Here is a 16537-nt window from a genome sequence, read left to right on the forward strand (position 1 = left end):
ACTGTGAAAACCTTTTTTTTTTTTTTATTCTGCCGCGACCGGGTTTTGTTTGACATCATTCCAGTATATACCAGATCTGGAGGTCACTATTATATGTGTGTAGCTTTGTGTAGAAATATATTATATATATATATATATATATATATATATATATATATATATATATATATATATATATATATATCAAAAAAAAAATGAGCATATTCTTAGCACAGAGACATTTATTCAGTATGCATTATACACGCATATTGTTGAGGAAAAGAAAACTGCAAACAAATATACAGATACCATAACAAGCGGATTTAAATATAACTGGCACTAGTGTTATAAGCAGATTAAACTGGTGAGAAAAAAAAATAAAAATCATGGAAACGGACTCGAGCACGCGGCAAAACATTTCTAGAAGCGCTCCGTAACATTCAATAGCACCGTCTCGGCAACACTTACAGCAAACGGGACAGAACATCAACTGTTTCAGAAGCTCCCGGCTTTGTTTCTGCATCAACAACGGGAATTACATTGCAAAGTCTAACAGCTCAGGCGCTGCGACGGCCTCGGGATTCTTACGGTCGAGTTTAATTCCTCTACAAAGCTAAAAATGAGAATTGCCAGCCGTGGCTCCACATCCACCCTCCGTATGAAAGTCATCTGCATATGCGGGGTTTGCGCTGTGCTTTATAATACCATCGGAGAAGCACGGAAAAGACTCCACCGCGTTTCCTCTAAAGCCTGAGTGAGTCTTTGGTAGGGTAATACATTTAGAAATGACATTTATAATCTACCGCAGTCATTGTACTGCCCGGGATATTCCTTCAAACTCCTCCAGGTGGTCAGAGAGGACTTTCAGGAAATCATTAATTAGGCAAAAATTCTCTAAATGGACCAGGCACTTTAAGACCCAGTCTTTCTTTGTAAAAGGCACCAAAGAAAATCATCAGAGGGTGGTCTGCTCCCCGTGAAAGAAAGGTGACACTGCACAGCCCCTTTTAACGCTTGTTTTGCACGTGTCCCCTGGACACGATTCTGTGATGTCATACATTAGTAATACTATTTTACCTGCGACAACGTATCGGTCCTCTTTTAGATCAGATGTGCAAAAATCACCAGTACCCTGCTCGTATCGTGTGTGTTCAAAACTCTCTGCTAAGATGGGGTACCCACCATGGTACCCTGTTTAGTGACAGCTTGGAATGAAGATATCCCCATCACTATACATCACATTGGAGTTATGACCCTGTTATGTCATTAAAAAAAATTAAAATAAAAACAAAAAGTCTCTTTCACAAAACTGTTTGACACGTGCCCGCTATATGGGCTCAGCAACGCCCTCAAGCCATTTTTTCTTCTTTAAACTTAGATTTTTTAATAATAAAAGTGTGAGCTTTTGCCGATATTCTTAAATATAGGTGCAAACAGCCAACGCTGAACCATGGACAGGGAAGAAACCTTCCCACTGACCGGTACTTAAAGCCATAAATCTGCTAAAGCAAAAGACTGAAATTTTGGACTTTCCAAATCAACCATACACCAGAGGGAGGTTTGAGCGTTCACCGTTTTATTCTGTTAACGTTCTGAGCAGCTCACAGCGTTCGGTGAGAGCAGGGCTGGTTAGTGGTAACAGTATTGCAGCATTATTGGGCCTATATGTCCGTCTGGATTGCACTACTTAGTTCAGGATGAGTCTTTGCATTTGTTGAGGTGTCTCCAGAGTCTTCTACTGTGTTGGGGATGCCGCCGTGACTCACGCTCTCCTCGGCTATATAACTTAGCTGGGGGACGTCTGTGCACGGAGCAGGGGTTGCAACAGCAGGCATTCCACTTTGGTGTGGAGAGTTCTCAAGGCGATCGTTTTCCACCTCGGGAAGAGGACTAACGGTAACAAATCGGGTGTGATAATCGCTGGAGCCGTGGCTGCATGAGGTTTTCATGCTTTCCAGGTCTGAGCAGCTGAACTCAGAAAAGTGACTGGAGTGAGAGTCAGCCACTGAGGGTACGCTGTCACTCAAGGAAGGAGAGTCAAACTCACTGGAGTTGGTGCTTTGCTGCTCCAGAAGCTGAGCGTCCATGTCCTCTCTGGTCTCATTGATCTTTGTGCCGTTCTTCTTTCTTAGTTTGCCTTTGCATTTTTTACCTGCAGTTCCCTCCTTGGACCACTTGGCGGCGCTGCATTTACTCTCAGTAACACCCGCTGCCGAGCTGCCGGCATTGCTGCGACTTGGTGCGCTGCCATCGTCAACACTGCTGCTGCCGCTGTTATGCCTGAATTTTGCTGGCTTAGATTCAATGTCCACTTGGACCTCCATACTGTTTCCTTCCCTGAAAAAAAGTTTTCAAGAATTACAGAAGTCATTACAGAAGTGTTTCTCTCCTACCGATGGGTTAACCTGCTGCACCCCTGTACTTCTGTGTAACACAACACTTGTCATATTCAGCGAGTCTCTGGGGAAGTGACATTTGTAACAGGGAATGGACAAAGATAGCCCAGTATGATATCCTCGCCCACAGCACAGCAGTACTGGAGGATATTCCTATCTCTGGAATTATTACTGGTACATAGAGGGAGTGCACCAGTAACAACGCGCTAGCGAATACAACCCTGCCTGTGAGTGAACTGACTATACTATAACGTTGTCATTTCAAAGACGTTCAGGGGGAGACGCAGAGGTACGATATGGAAACGCTGCGTGCGATATCTGTTCATACATCCCCGACACATTATACAAAAGGGAAATCTTAAAACTCTTAACTTAAACTATAGAAATGAAATATGAGTGCATAATATTCTATGAGTGTGCAATCATTCTGCGACGCGGGGAGTTAGAAGACCCCCCCAAGAGGCAAACCTCCAGCTTGAATCTCTTAGAATAATGGGAGTTGTATTCCAACAGCAGCTTACCAACAGGGGCCACATTGCTTTTTAAATAAACCTGTTGCCTAACAGACAATTCTGTCCTTAGTAAGTTTAAGTGGTTAAATGCGATGAACCTGAATTCATTATACCAGGTGCACCGATGGCACCTCAATTCGGGTTAATGTACATCATGAATTTAATTTCCTTTTAATCATAAATGCAAGATTATGCCAACATGCCGGGTAAACACAAGTGCCTGCAAACCGGAGCATGAAATAAAAATACATTAACCATTCAACGGCACGTGTCAACATCTTACCTGTCCAGAGGGATGTAGGAACTTAAAATGGATCCAGCCATAGCTTTGGTGCTCGCATTATCACTGACCGTTCCCAAACTGACGGTGCCCGATTCCCCACTTAGACTGTACCTTTCCTTCTGAATGTCCGCCTGGACTTCCAGCCTGTATGAAGAAGGGAAGGAGGACACGTCAAATGCCTGTAATAACCATTAACAATTTCACGGTCTGGAAGCCAAAGCCCCATCGGACATCCCCGCGTGGTACGGATCGTAGCATAGAGGCTGGAGCAGCATTAGTGAGTTTCAACAATGGCTAAAAGGCGAGTCTCCAAATCCTTATACAGCTCGCAATCTTGAGGCACAGAGAGCGTGAAGTAACGGTGGCTTAACCTCTATGTTAGGACTGAGCAAACTAAAAAATCCAGTGTAAGGGAATTCTGTTGTACGTGGAGATACAGGACACCCATCTGTTGGGTTCTGGGCAGATGCCAGGGTTTTAGGGAGACCAATGAAACCTGCATGTGAATTCAGGACAAGCAAAGGACTTCTCCGTTACCGCTGGTCTACAGAACTAAACCAACAGAGGAGAAAAAGAAAGATAATCCACCACTACCTAAGGGATCCACCACAGCCACTACCTAAGGGATCCACCACAGCCACTACCTAAGGCAGGGCTTGACAAATTTGTTGTGAATCTAGGCGCCAGGTAAAAAAGTTAGGAGCCAGGATTTTTTTAAACTAACACTTGGTCAGGAGTGATCTGATCATCATCAGCCCACTTACTAAACTCACAGCGTTTGACCTGGAAGCACCCTGGACTTTCAGGTCAGTGCTGTTTTTTTTTTATTAATTTTTTTATTTTATTTTTAACTCTTTCGATGCTGATGTTCCATTGGAGCACAGCATTGATTGATATTTAGTCCCCACAAGCTTGTGGGGACAAATGTTAACCCCTGCAATGCCACAGATGTGTCATACACAATTGTGGCATTGAAGGGGTTAATGCTGCACTGTCGCTCTCATGGAGCGATCAGGCAGCAGGGGGGTGTTGGGGCTGGTCTCCACACTCATGTGGAGACCAAAGAACCCTCTCCCCTGTCCCTGAAGCTGCCTCTGGTAGCTGGGACTCAATTGCTGGTCTATGGACCAGCCATTGCAGGGAGGGGAGTCTTTGATGACTGCTGTAGGCTTCCATACCTACAGGAATCATCAAAGGGCTTGTGGGGGCTCGTTTTTGCTGTTGCTGGTCTGCCTGGGCTTCCAGGCAGACCACCAGCAGCAGAGCCCCGTACAAAACGGGAATTAACCCCTAAATGCCGCGGCACTGAAGGGGTTAACGCTGCACTGTCGCTCTCATGGAGCGATCAGGCAGCTGGGGGGTGTTGGGTCAGGTCCCCACACTTGTGTGGGGACCCAATCAACACACAACCCCCTTCCCTGAAGCTGCCTGTGGCAGCTGAAAACACGATTGCTGGTTTTGCAGCAACCGCGTTTTCAGCCTACAGGCTCACTCCGTGGGAGTGATCTCAGGCTCGGGGGCGGGCTCTGAGTGGCTGTGCTGTCTGCCCAGACTTCTGGGCAGACAGTAGCAACAGCGCCCCCGTGTGGTGACTCAGCCTCTTACATCCACAATTTTTTCTGGATGTAAGAGGCTGACAAAACCTAGGCGCCAGGACAAAATTCTCTGTCGCCATGGCAACCTGGCGCCTGGGATTTGTCGAGCCCTGACCTAAGGGATCCACCTGGTTTATACAATCCAGCAGGCGTGGGTTTAGAAGGCAGATCGTGTTTGAATGTTCCAAAATAGCTGATCACCTTTTTGACCTCCGCTGCTGGTAAGCAGTTTCCCCAACATGGCAGGATTTTGTTCGCTGCCTTGCAGCATGCCATGAGTGTGGTTTTCTGGGGTCAGACAATCTATTAGTACTAGTTACACGGTAATCTGTGGGCAACCATTGCTATCAATATCATGTCCGTTACAATCTGGGGGGTGACATAATTCCAGAGTCCTGCCAGTGGAACAGCGAGAGCGAAGGTCTGGACCAATCCCTATGTGATTACTGCTTCCCCACATAGAGGGGATATGATCAGCACTTTAGAGAGAATGTCCCCGATCACTGGGTGTGTAAAAGGGGTCTCTTGTGATTGCCGTATATCTTGGTAAGAATAATGACAAACATTAACGTGATCTATTGTACCAACGGATGGAAAGCATTAGGATTCTTTATTTGCACGGCATTGATGGATACCTGGGTATTAGACGACCTCTCGGAAGGAGTTTATATAAAGACACACTAGCTTTCCCTGCTGAACCAGGTGCAAAGAGTCGGGTCACGCATTTCCCAGAGACATCCCGCCACCCAATAGACCTCCACGCATTTACCTGTTAAAACAATTCACCATGGCGCTTCCGGAAAGGCTGCCCGTGATGCTCGCCCCTGCCAGGGCCATCGTGCTGGCGGTTTCGCTGAGATTATCGCGGATGGCCCCGATCCGGTCGATGTGGCTTCCGCTGGCGCTCAGGCTGCCGGTCATCCCCCCCACGCTTCCTTCTCCGATGCTGGGGTTGTGGCGGGCTTCGGCAACCGATGTGGCGTCTAGATAAAACAAACAGCATGGTGAAATACAGCTGACGGCGGGAAGGGGCTTAATGACATTCTGCTTATCAACTTCATTTTTAAATCGAGGAGATATTTAACACTATAGGTGCCAAGCGGCAGCAGTCAACAGCACGTCAGGCAGCCCAGAAGCAGCCCAGCTTCTGTTGTTGAAATAACTTGTTCACTTCAAGTTTTTAAAACATTTTCTAACTGAACGTCTTTCTATTAAAACATTCATCATAAATCACATCATGTTCAAGCTTCTGCCAAGCGGACTTCATGACAGTTCTTTATAAATGGTGTCGCGCTGAGCTCAGGGAGTTATTGAGGAGACTCTGCGTTTGGCTCCTGGGTGTCCTGGGATTGGAGTTCTAGCCCGAGAAAGTCCCGGCTACTTCTTCCAGCCAAGATGGCAAACGCTCGGCTGAGAGAGAGTCTTTGGCTGACACTACGTGGAAACAGGATGGAAACGCTGGGGTTTTGGACACTGAGTAACTTTTCATTCGCTGGGAACGTAAACAGATCCAGCTGACAAAATACAATGGAGTTATTTAACCCATACTTCACCCCATTCAGTATTCAGCAAGCTTCATAACTTGCAAGTACAACTCTCTCTCTCGAGTGGGGTTAAACAGTGGAAATACAGTAAGTTCTAACCCCCTGCCCTCCTCTACATGGAGGAATTGTGGGGTTTAATTGCTTAAAATGTGAAGAGGTGCGACTCGTATGAGTAAGAAACGGCCATTTCCAGTAACGCTGCAATTTATACCGATAAAGAGGTTACATTTCCGATAGAGGTTACATTTCCGATGAAATCACGCGTTCCGGGCAGCTGCTCTGCAATGATCTGTCTGGTAATGATCTGCAGCTACTACATTCACTTGTATTTTACAAATAGTTTTCCCATGGTGTCCGTTACGCCACGCCCATTATATATTGTCAATTAGCGGATGGGTGGACATGATGGGCATCATAGGAGTTGGAGTCCACGGCAAGGTCGCAGTATTATACTCTGTGGATTCCTATAATCAGAGCATACGAGCGGTTAAACGGCATGTGACTGCCGGCTCATTCTCCAGCAGCATTATGTTGGAGCGATATTGTCCTTGGCTTCCCTGTGGCAGGAAATATTTCCCCGTCATGAATAGAGGGAGTTTTGTGTTTAATCTTTCCTTTTATGGAGTACTGTGGGTTTTCCACCAAGTGTATCAAAACATGAGAATTAACCCTTGCACGCGGATCACGCTGGTACTGGAAAAGTTAAACCATAGCAGCATCAAAACGGACAGTAAAGGGTCCACAAGCTCAACATGTTTCAGAATAAATAAGCAGTTAACGCTTCTTTTGGATCAATTACCCCTAAAAAAATCCTGCATGTTTTAGTGCAGCAGGAAACGAACTCCAAGCGTAGACAAATTTGGTTGGGATTTGGGAGATAGTCAAACATGTATAAGGAGAGGTTTTTCCCAGTGATGCTAACACATACTGACACTCACCCATGAACATACACAGTAACATACTTACAGTGAAGGGAAAAATTATTTGGCCCCCTGCGGATTTTGTACGTTTGCCCACTGACAGACATGATTGGTCAATAATTTTAATGGAAGGTTTATTTGAACAGTGAGAGACAGAATTAAAAAATCCAGAATAATGTATTTCAAATAAGTTATACATTTATTTGCATTTTACTTGGTGAAATAGCTATTTGACCCCTTTAGCAAATCATGATTTAGTACTTGGTGGCAAAACCTTTGTTGGCAATCACAGAGGTCATAAAGGTAACAAGCTGAGATCCCTTTAAGAGAGTGCTCCTAATCCCAGATCGTTACCTGTATATAAGATACCTGGGAGCCAGACATCTTGCTGATTTATAGGGGATCAAATACTTATTTCACTGAGTAAAATGCAAATCAATTTATAATTTACTGGTTATTCTGGATTCTTTTGTTGTTATTCTGTCTCTCACGGTTCATATGAACCTACCATTAAAATTATAGACTGATCATGTCTTTGACAGGGGGCAAACGTACAAAATCAGCAAGGGATCAAGTTATTTTTTGCTTCACTGTACTTGCATACACACACATTACAATGCTACACACACAGTAACATGTTCACACACAGCAGCATACACACGCTAACACAGATAATTACACACATTGCGTAAGAAATGAATATTTACACTCGAACATACTTTTTTTTTAACCTCTAGCTTTGTTGGCCCAGAGCAACCCTTCTACTCCCTTACGACGCGATACTCGCTGTCCGAGTGACGACATATCCCTGAACTCAGACTAGATGTGCTGGGACTATGGGAGCGGGGTATGCATGATGCGGGGAGTGGTTTCATGAGGGTACAGCATTGCTGGTGGTGGGTGCTCCCAAACCTTAGGCGCCAGGAAGCCATTTGTTGTAACCATGGCAACCTGGGGTTTGTCGAGCCCTGGTAATACAACTAACACAAAGAATCAGAGATCAGAGCTCAGAGCTGTCGTGTGTGTGTGTGTGTGTGTTAGAACAGAGATAGATGCAGAATGTCTATAAAAATGTCCCATTTACAGGTATTTGGGGCCTTTGAGATAAGCAACTATGTGACCCCATCCTTGACACCAAGTCACTTAGGTGAGAAACCACTCATGTTACAGAGTACAATGTAGTATGCAAAGCAGTTTAGTAATTTTAGTCGCAGTCTGATGACACACGGAGACTCCCTGGCCCATGACGGAATGTACGGACAGTATAGTTATGAGGTGGGCGCACCAGCACTTCTTGACACGTTTGTGACAGTAAGAAGAGAACCGAATCGTAAGGAATTCCACAAGGCTTCTTACCTGTGGCTGTATTGACTCCCCCGACATTGATATCATTTTCATCGTCAAATTCAATCCGGACACCTTTGCCATTTCCCGCAGACACTCCGCACCCTCCACTCCGACAGAGAGATATGGGGACGACGCCATACACATACGCTAACATAATAGGGACACCAATACCTGGGAAAAACACGATATTTTCTCAATAGACAGGTGAGACAAGAACACATTTCCAAATAATAGAGTAAATACTTGACTAATACAGAAGCTGTAAAAACAGACTACAGGAGCAGCTAGTGTTACACCTGTTTGCAGGCGCTATCAAATCAGATACCAACAACCTAGAACACTACATTATTATTTTCTTTAGGGTACCAAGGCTATACTACACTATTTTACATTCCTGAACAGCACTGCTGCTCACCCTAAAATCACCCAGACTAGGATTGACTAAATCACTCATTGAAGACAGAAAACTACCTTTTCAGCCTCCCTTATATATTTATCTGTGCAGATTAAGGATAAAGCCAAATACTGATTACTGTAAGGAATTGTTCCATACCCACGGTGACAGCAGCGACTACCGGCGACACGATGACAGACAGGGTGACGCTGCCTGCTATGGCCAAGTTCCTCTTGTGTTTGGAAACGTCTTTGCCTTCATAGCGATTGTGAATCTGTGGGAGATGACCGCACTATGCATTAATCAGAAGACACAAGCGAATGTCATAAAAAAGCAAAACACTCCCAGATGACCCTCAGCTATGCCCGTGTTTCATCAAATCCACGCGATGGAGAAAAGATGAGCAGGGGACGGAGCGTTATGTACTTCGTGCCGCGTTATTAGTGAGATGACAGAACACGTGGAGAAGCCCCTGCCTCATGTGTCGGATCATAACATTAAACAGCATGGGTTATATTGGATCTGTACAACAAGATGAACATTTGGCCAGTTGTTTTTTGACTTCCATGTTCAGTCCCCGACTTCATTAAAGAGCTAATTTCACCTTCTAATAAAGCAGGGGATTGTGGTGTTGAGGGAGAGCTCTGTTAGGTGGCATGACCACAATGGCAGCCATCTGCCGGGTCCCAGCCCCACGCTCCCCGCCTGCGCTCCACAGGATCGGTGGAAATGATCTCCACTCAGCACTATTTTACAATCAATGGTGTCTTTTTATGTCTGCCTGGGACAGGATGGTTTATGTTTATATGCTATTCCTGATTGATGCTTCACGGCTGTCACAGAAACAGCAGATGATTAACAAGCAAGCATATAAAGGGATTTATATCAACAATATATGGCATTATAATAAAAGCAAAGGCACGGGAAAGCTTCTGCGGTAACATTATTGCAGGCAATGTTCTCAAACCTAAATTAAAATAGCAGTATTTTTTTTCTTCTCTTCAGAAAATGATTAAGCAAACATGTTTTTATATTAATATTCCTTTTTGAAATACTACAATATAAAACTGTAAGCACTGCAGGTCGTATAAAGTCTAGCGCAGGTTCATTACAGTTTTTTCTTGTTTTTCTTCCTCGCCCAGGCGATTTCTTTTAAGCAATTAAGATTTACCTTGCGCCCGACATACACCGGAATCCCGATGATCATAGCAGGAATGGCAATGCCAGCTATCAATGCGATGCCCACCGGCGCTCCCACTAGGGTTCCAAGCTGCCAAAGGATCTTCTTCTTCCTGCTCCATGGCTTTTTCCCCCAAAATGTGCATCCTGAAGGGCTACAGCATCAAAAACAAAGCCACAACGTAAAGAGCTACATCAAAGATCAAGTTCTACAGTCATTACAGTATCTGAAGACGGACAGGCTGCACACAATACCAAGTGCCGACGCAGACTAAAGATCCACCGTCTGTCCCAACAACAAGATGAATGAGCGCTCGAGTAGCGTGACACCTACTAGTGTCATACTACACCATCATAGAAATGGCTGCATTTCAGCTGCGTTATAGTGCTAATTAAACATAAACCACAAGGTAGGGGACACCGTCCAACATAACCTGACAGGTGGGACACGAGCCCAGGTCATTGCCTAGGTCTATGAATACCAAAAACAATCTTTCTAAAACTGAGCTCATAATCTTCCCTCCTCCTATCTTCACTCCACTACCTGAATTCTCCATCACCATTAACACAACTCTCTCTCCCACTAATCAGTGCCTTGGGGTCATCCTTGACTCAAACCTTTCCTTCACCCCTCACATTCATTCCCTCGCCAGATCCTGCCGCTTGAACCTAAAAACATCTCTCGCATCCGCCCATTCCTCACCCAAGAATCCACAAAAACTCGTCCTACCCCGTGAATATATGATGTATTAAGCGCTGCGTAAATTGTTGGCTCTATACAAATAAAAGATAAGCCTAGTACTGGCTGACCACAGGGTCACCATAAACATAGGAAGGAACGACTAACGCTAAGGCGTTTCTCCTGTTGGGGTAGACAGACGCGTGGAGGCATTTTGTTACAATGAACGGTCTGCCATGAATTAGACGCGTTTCTTATTGACGCTGCAGCTGCTTTAGGCTTTCACCAGGCCCAGAAATGTCACCATAGTCACATGAATCATAAATTAACTTTTTCTTAACCTTTTTTTTATTTTTACTTTTTAGAGCAATGTTAAAGATTTTACTTTGCCTGGATCCACGGATATTTATATTTATTGAATTTGACTTTTAACAAGAAACACACAAATACACATGTAACATGAAACATTGTGGAGGTTTACAGCACGGAAATGAGCTTCGCTAGCCGGTGGCGATAATTTAATGAACAACTGCCTCCATAATGAAGTTTATGAGCAGTGTGTCTGTGTGCGGGGTCAGTCCGACGAAGAACAATATAGTTATTTGGGAACATAACAGGGATACATGAACCATTCATGGAAAACACATCCATTCATGGTCACTGGCAAGAAAAGCCAACAATTAGAGTGCGTTGTCTCGCGTTGTTAACTGGAATTTAGCCAACTGAAAAAAAAAAGCTATGAAAGTCATCCCATAGCCTGTAACTGCGCATGAAGAGGCTTCCAACCTCATGCATGCTAACAAACCATCAGTGCTCAGGTAACATACACGTGATTGGCTGCTGTTACAGTGTCGGGCAGCTGCTGCTAAGGCAAATAAAATCATGGGGTGCATCAAAAGGGGCATGGATGCCCACGACAAGGAAATAATTTTACCATTGTACAAGTCACTAGTCTGACCACACATGGAATACTGTGTACAGTACTGGGCACCAGTGTACAAGAAAGATATAGTGGAGCTGGAGAGGGTTCAAAGATGGGCAACCAGAGTAATAAGGGGAATGGAAGGACTACAGTACCCAGAAAGATTATCAGAATTAGGGTTATTTAGCTTGGAAAAAAGACGGCTTAGGGGGGACTTAATAACTATGTATAAATATATAAGGGGGCAGTACAGAGATCACTCCCAGGACCTATTTATACCCAGGACTGTATCTATAACAAGGGGACATCCTCTACGGCTGGAGGAAAGAAGGTTTCTACACCAGCACAGACGGGGGTTCTTTACAGTAAGAGCGGTGAGACTATGGAACTCTCTGCCAGAGGAAATGGTAATGGTAAACTCAATAAAAGAGTTCAAAAGGAGCCTGGATGTGTTTCTTGAAAGCAATAATATTACAAGTTATGGATATTAGATTAACAGGGACAGAACGTTGATCCAGGGATTTATTCTGATTGCCATATTTGGAGTCGGGAAGGAATTTTCCCCCTGGTATGGGGCAATTGGCATCTGCTTCATAAGGGTTTTTTGCCTTCCTCTGGATCAACACAGTAGGGACACAATATGTATATAGGTTGAACTTGATGGACTTTGGTCTTTTTTCAACCTTATGAACTATGTTACTATGTTACTATGTTACTATGTTACTTCCAATAGGAGCTCAGCTCTCAGTGACTAGAGTGGGAGTGCTACTGAGCATGTGAAAGGAGTGTACATACAAACACTGCCTGGTTTGCGCAGAGGCAGCCAGGGGAGGAGTTAAACGAGACTCATAACTAAAGAACGCGTGCAGCAAAATGCACTGGGGGGGCGTACAAAATGGACTCGGATCCGGCGAGGGGCGTTAAATTACACTTTATAGTCCTGTGGCCCCTGTGACACTGACAAGGCTTAACCCCAGGCCCTGCCTCATTAATCCTCACACCGTGAGTCAGAGGGAGCCGCTTCTGGCAGACAGGAGGATAAAGCAGCAGCCACTTGACATTTTTGTGTTGTCTAGCGGAATAATGCAAACAGTTCGCCTCCTCACGCAGCTGCAGGAGAAAGTGTTTTTTTCTTTTTTTGGTATCCAGAAAATAAATATTGCCCTTCAATGTAATCAGAGCGAAGAATACAAAACTGTCTGCATTTTTCTCCTAATACCTAATCTAAAGCGGGTGACGATTAGCAGCTAAACTAGAACTTGTAACCCTTTAAGCACCAGGAGGTAAACCCGTGTCGCCCAGCCTTTGACCACACAAAAGGTACGTTTTAAAATTCTTATCGAGGCTGACTGGGATTTATGATCCCCGAGTGCAGGAGCAGAGAACTGAATGGCGATTTGGAATTATGTGCAGTCTCGTTATTGTGATTGCGCAATCATATCGCACATCGAATGCCCAGAATATGCCGTTTGCTTACAATTGACGGGCAGTTATGCGGCAGCACACAAAAACTCCCTTGGAACATCCAAGTCACCTGGCATCATGCAGGTTAATCACCAAGGTGAGGGAAACTTTGTAAAGCCGAGGAAAATTGTAAGGTCATGTGCCCATTTACGTATAATGGATTGCAAGCTTTTGGGACTATCTGGGGCTCTTCTTCAGGCATATCATGAGAATATGGCTAAAGAAGAGACCTAGATAGTCTTAAAAGCTTGCAATCCATTATACGTCAGTTAGCTAATAAAGCTAAAATTTTTACCAAACTCGATTTCTCTCTTTCTATGGCTAACCGGGTACTACTCTATACCACCAACACCAAATACAGAACATAAGGGTGGCCTCACCATTCCAAAAGGCTGACATGGAATCTTAAACCATCAGATTACCCAGAGGGACATCGGAAGACACTATGCAGTCGCTCGCTGCCCCTACATCTCATCACATTTTACATGGTATAGGTGCACTGATCACCATGAGCGTAACTGCTGTGTATTCCTCAGATTACCCCAAGCAGCTGTGTATAACACCCCCCATAGAAGCACTATACAGGGGACAGGGAGGCCTTTGTGTTATATTATTATAATATTAATGTGCAACAACGCATTATATTTAGTAACACAATTTACCCCAAATCTTACACCACTCGTAAACCCCCCCAGGTCTAAACATAAACCCATCCGCCACGTTAAACACACCATGGTCGTAATGTATTAAGGTGCTGTCAGTGTTAGGATTGCACTCACCTGAGATAATGCAGGTCGGATATCTCCTTCATACAGAGCCAGCAGAACTCACAGCCGCACACGGCGCAGGTCATGTGGTTGCAGCTCCCATCGTTCATTTTTATGATATACGCAGCACACCTGGGACAGGGTTTAATATCATCTCCTAGCAATGGGAAATAAAACCGATATTAGATTCTTCTCCAAATAAGCGGTCTTCTTACAAATATATAACGCTGGCTATACTCACAAGAGAAATCTAAATATTCATTTTATTCCTCACTACATGTTTATGAGCAACGGGTACAAGAAGATCAGCCGAGACCTGAGGAAGCTCATCAGCTTGTCCTACGGGATAACGACGACCCGTGCGTTTGCCCTTTTAACCCGGTACAGATCAAGAAACCCGCATGAGGACAACGATGCCAGCCGGGACGCCCATTCATATCTGAAATACTTGTTACTTCTTTTAAAGACAAGATCTGCTAATTCTTACACATTTATTCATCACATTTTCTCACTTAAGAGATATAGAAACAGAATTTGACAGCAGAGGAGACCCATTTTTCCTGATGTAAAGACTAAATCAGTCCTTGGTCTTGTCTTATTCAGGATAACGTTATGCCTATCCCAAGCCTGTTTAAATTCCTAAATGTGTTCTACCTCTACCTCTTCTGCTGGAAGACTATCCCACTTATCCGCTACCCTATGAGTGAAATTAAATGCTTATAAATCTCTGGTTTTAGATCATGGCCTCTTGTTCTAACATTTCTCCTCCTGTGATATAGACTTCCCTCCTGTACATTGTTAAATCCCTTTACGTACTCCTCCGAGCTTTACACTAAAGACTATATGCCTCATCTAATGTTTAGGGCTCACGGTAGGGTTTCAACGCAATGTCCTCAGGTGGGAATTTAAGGAAACCTTGCATGCAATGCCTCCGGAGAAAGCCACAGCCGGGAAATACAACACTAGATGTTGTGTTCATTTGTGTTGTGTTGGCCTCATGACAATTACTCGTAACATGCCGAATGGGAGACCAACAAAACATGACTTTCCCATGTCCAAGACACCTAGAAATAGCAAAAATACCTAAAAGAAACATTTAGGGAACTTTGCAACGTGTTAACCCAACATGTAAACGGTTTTGTTTGAACTATTAAGATGTTGCGCGTTTGCAGCCGTTTAGATTTTTGCAGATATCACAATGTTGATTACAGAAGTAAATATTTATGCTTTAAAGAGTCTAACCAACAAAATTATCTCTCAACGAAATCAGATTCACGAGAACAAAAACCTCAATCTGTCGTCGGTGCTAAATCCGGCACACGTGATAATATGACGTAAAGGAGCTTAGTGCCCAGCGAGCGTCGCGTGTGCTACATAACGCCAGCCGTGACATGCCGCACTCAGCTGTCCATCCACGCCTTTTGTGAACCCCACAATGTGTATTCTGCAATAGGATATCGCTCTGAAAGCCGGGCTTCCAATATTTTTATAAGAACACTCGTATCCACTAGAGCCCTAAACAGGCCACTCAATAAGAGGACGCTCCAGCGATCATATGCACTTAATCATAACGCAAATAAAATCTGAGTCCCCCCCGAAAGACAAGCAGGAATTCATTAGAACCCTCTTTGCCCCTTTTCTGACATTATACGTCTCACTTGCAACCGTGTACACGAGCTACAGTAACTCCCAGCAAGCTCAGCCTCTGCCCATCTTAGGTAGGCGTTAAGAAATGCATTAGACCTTACAAACTGAAAGGAGTTTCCATACATGAAATGATCATGGCGTGCGCGATTACCTGCTGCGCCCGACTCCTGGCTGTAGCTGACCGACGAGGAGCGGATGGTACGCAGACGCAGGCTTTGGGCGCGCTCCTGGCGGGCCGCATCGCACGTCTGGTTCGGGTGCCAGATCTGTTTGCAGTGGTAGCAGAATTCTGTCCCGCATCCCTCACGGCCACACGTTAACTTTGGGCAGCTGGCACATCCAAACGCAATTACGGCGTACCTGAAAGAAAAGAAGCACCAAAATAAATAAAGAGGAGCCAATAATAATTATTCCGAGGTAACCATTGACGGGCTGCATCTGAGATAATACCCAAAAAATTAAGGAAAGCAAAAGAAGGCTCAACATTCACTAAAAGACACGAGGTTTTCCATCCCTACGGCCTTAACCATTCTGCACCTTTTCAATATTTATGCTTCAAGGAGAGAGGCCACCTACATCACTTTTGGACATCATTTCTTTACGTACTGTAAAATATCTGCTTTCATATAAACATATGTATAATACACAGGCTTCAAGGGGAAGTTCCTGGGGCGAAAAAAATCGCTTAAACATACAATGCAGCGTAATGAAGATCAGGACTGACAAAAGTCTGGCCAATAACCCTCCTTTATCTACAGATCTGGAGGCTGCCATCGTTGTCATTTGCGGTATTTTGGGTGACTTTCCCTTCTGAAATATGAATATTTCACACTTCAGTCTAAGCGGAAAGCCCTGTTAAGCACAGCTATACGTTACATAGGATATACGGAAAAATATACGTGATTTTTA

General features: G+C 44.4%; 1 protein-coding gene across 2 annotated transcripts in view; it reads right to left on the reverse strand.

Annotated features, from left to right (window-relative positions):
- Positions 1-203: 203 nt before the first annotated feature.
- RNF19A (ring finger protein 19A, RBR E3 ubiquitin protein ligase) overlaps positions 204-16537 on the reverse strand; it is a 39741-nt gene continuing 23407 nt past the window's right edge. For both annotated transcript variants that reach the window (XM_053466051.1, XM_053466050.1), the window contains exons 3-10: positions 15780-15988; positions 13994-14138; positions 10142-10304; positions 9130-9244; positions 8586-8747; positions 5535-5748; positions 3171-3314; positions 204-2316 (exon numbers count right to left, since the gene is read on the reverse strand). In XM_053466051.1, the coding sequence (XP_053322026.1) occupies positions 1641-2316; positions 3171-3314; positions 5535-5748; positions 8586-8747; positions 9130-9244; positions 10142-10304; positions 13994-14138; positions 15780-15988 (1828 nt within the window). In that variant the 3' untranslated portion in view covers positions 204-1640. The remainder of the gene's footprint in view (positions 2317-3170; positions 3315-5534; positions 5749-8585; positions 8748-9129; positions 9245-10141; positions 10305-13993; positions 14139-15779; positions 15989-16537) is intronic.

This window comes from Spea bombifrons, chromosome 5 (assembly GCF_027358695.1).
Source record: "Spea bombifrons isolate aSpeBom1 chromosome 5, aSpeBom1.2.pri, whole genome shotgun sequence".
In the NCBI taxonomy this organism is placed as follows: Eukaryota; Metazoa; Chordata; class Amphibia; order Anura; family Pelobatidae; genus Spea; species Spea bombifrons.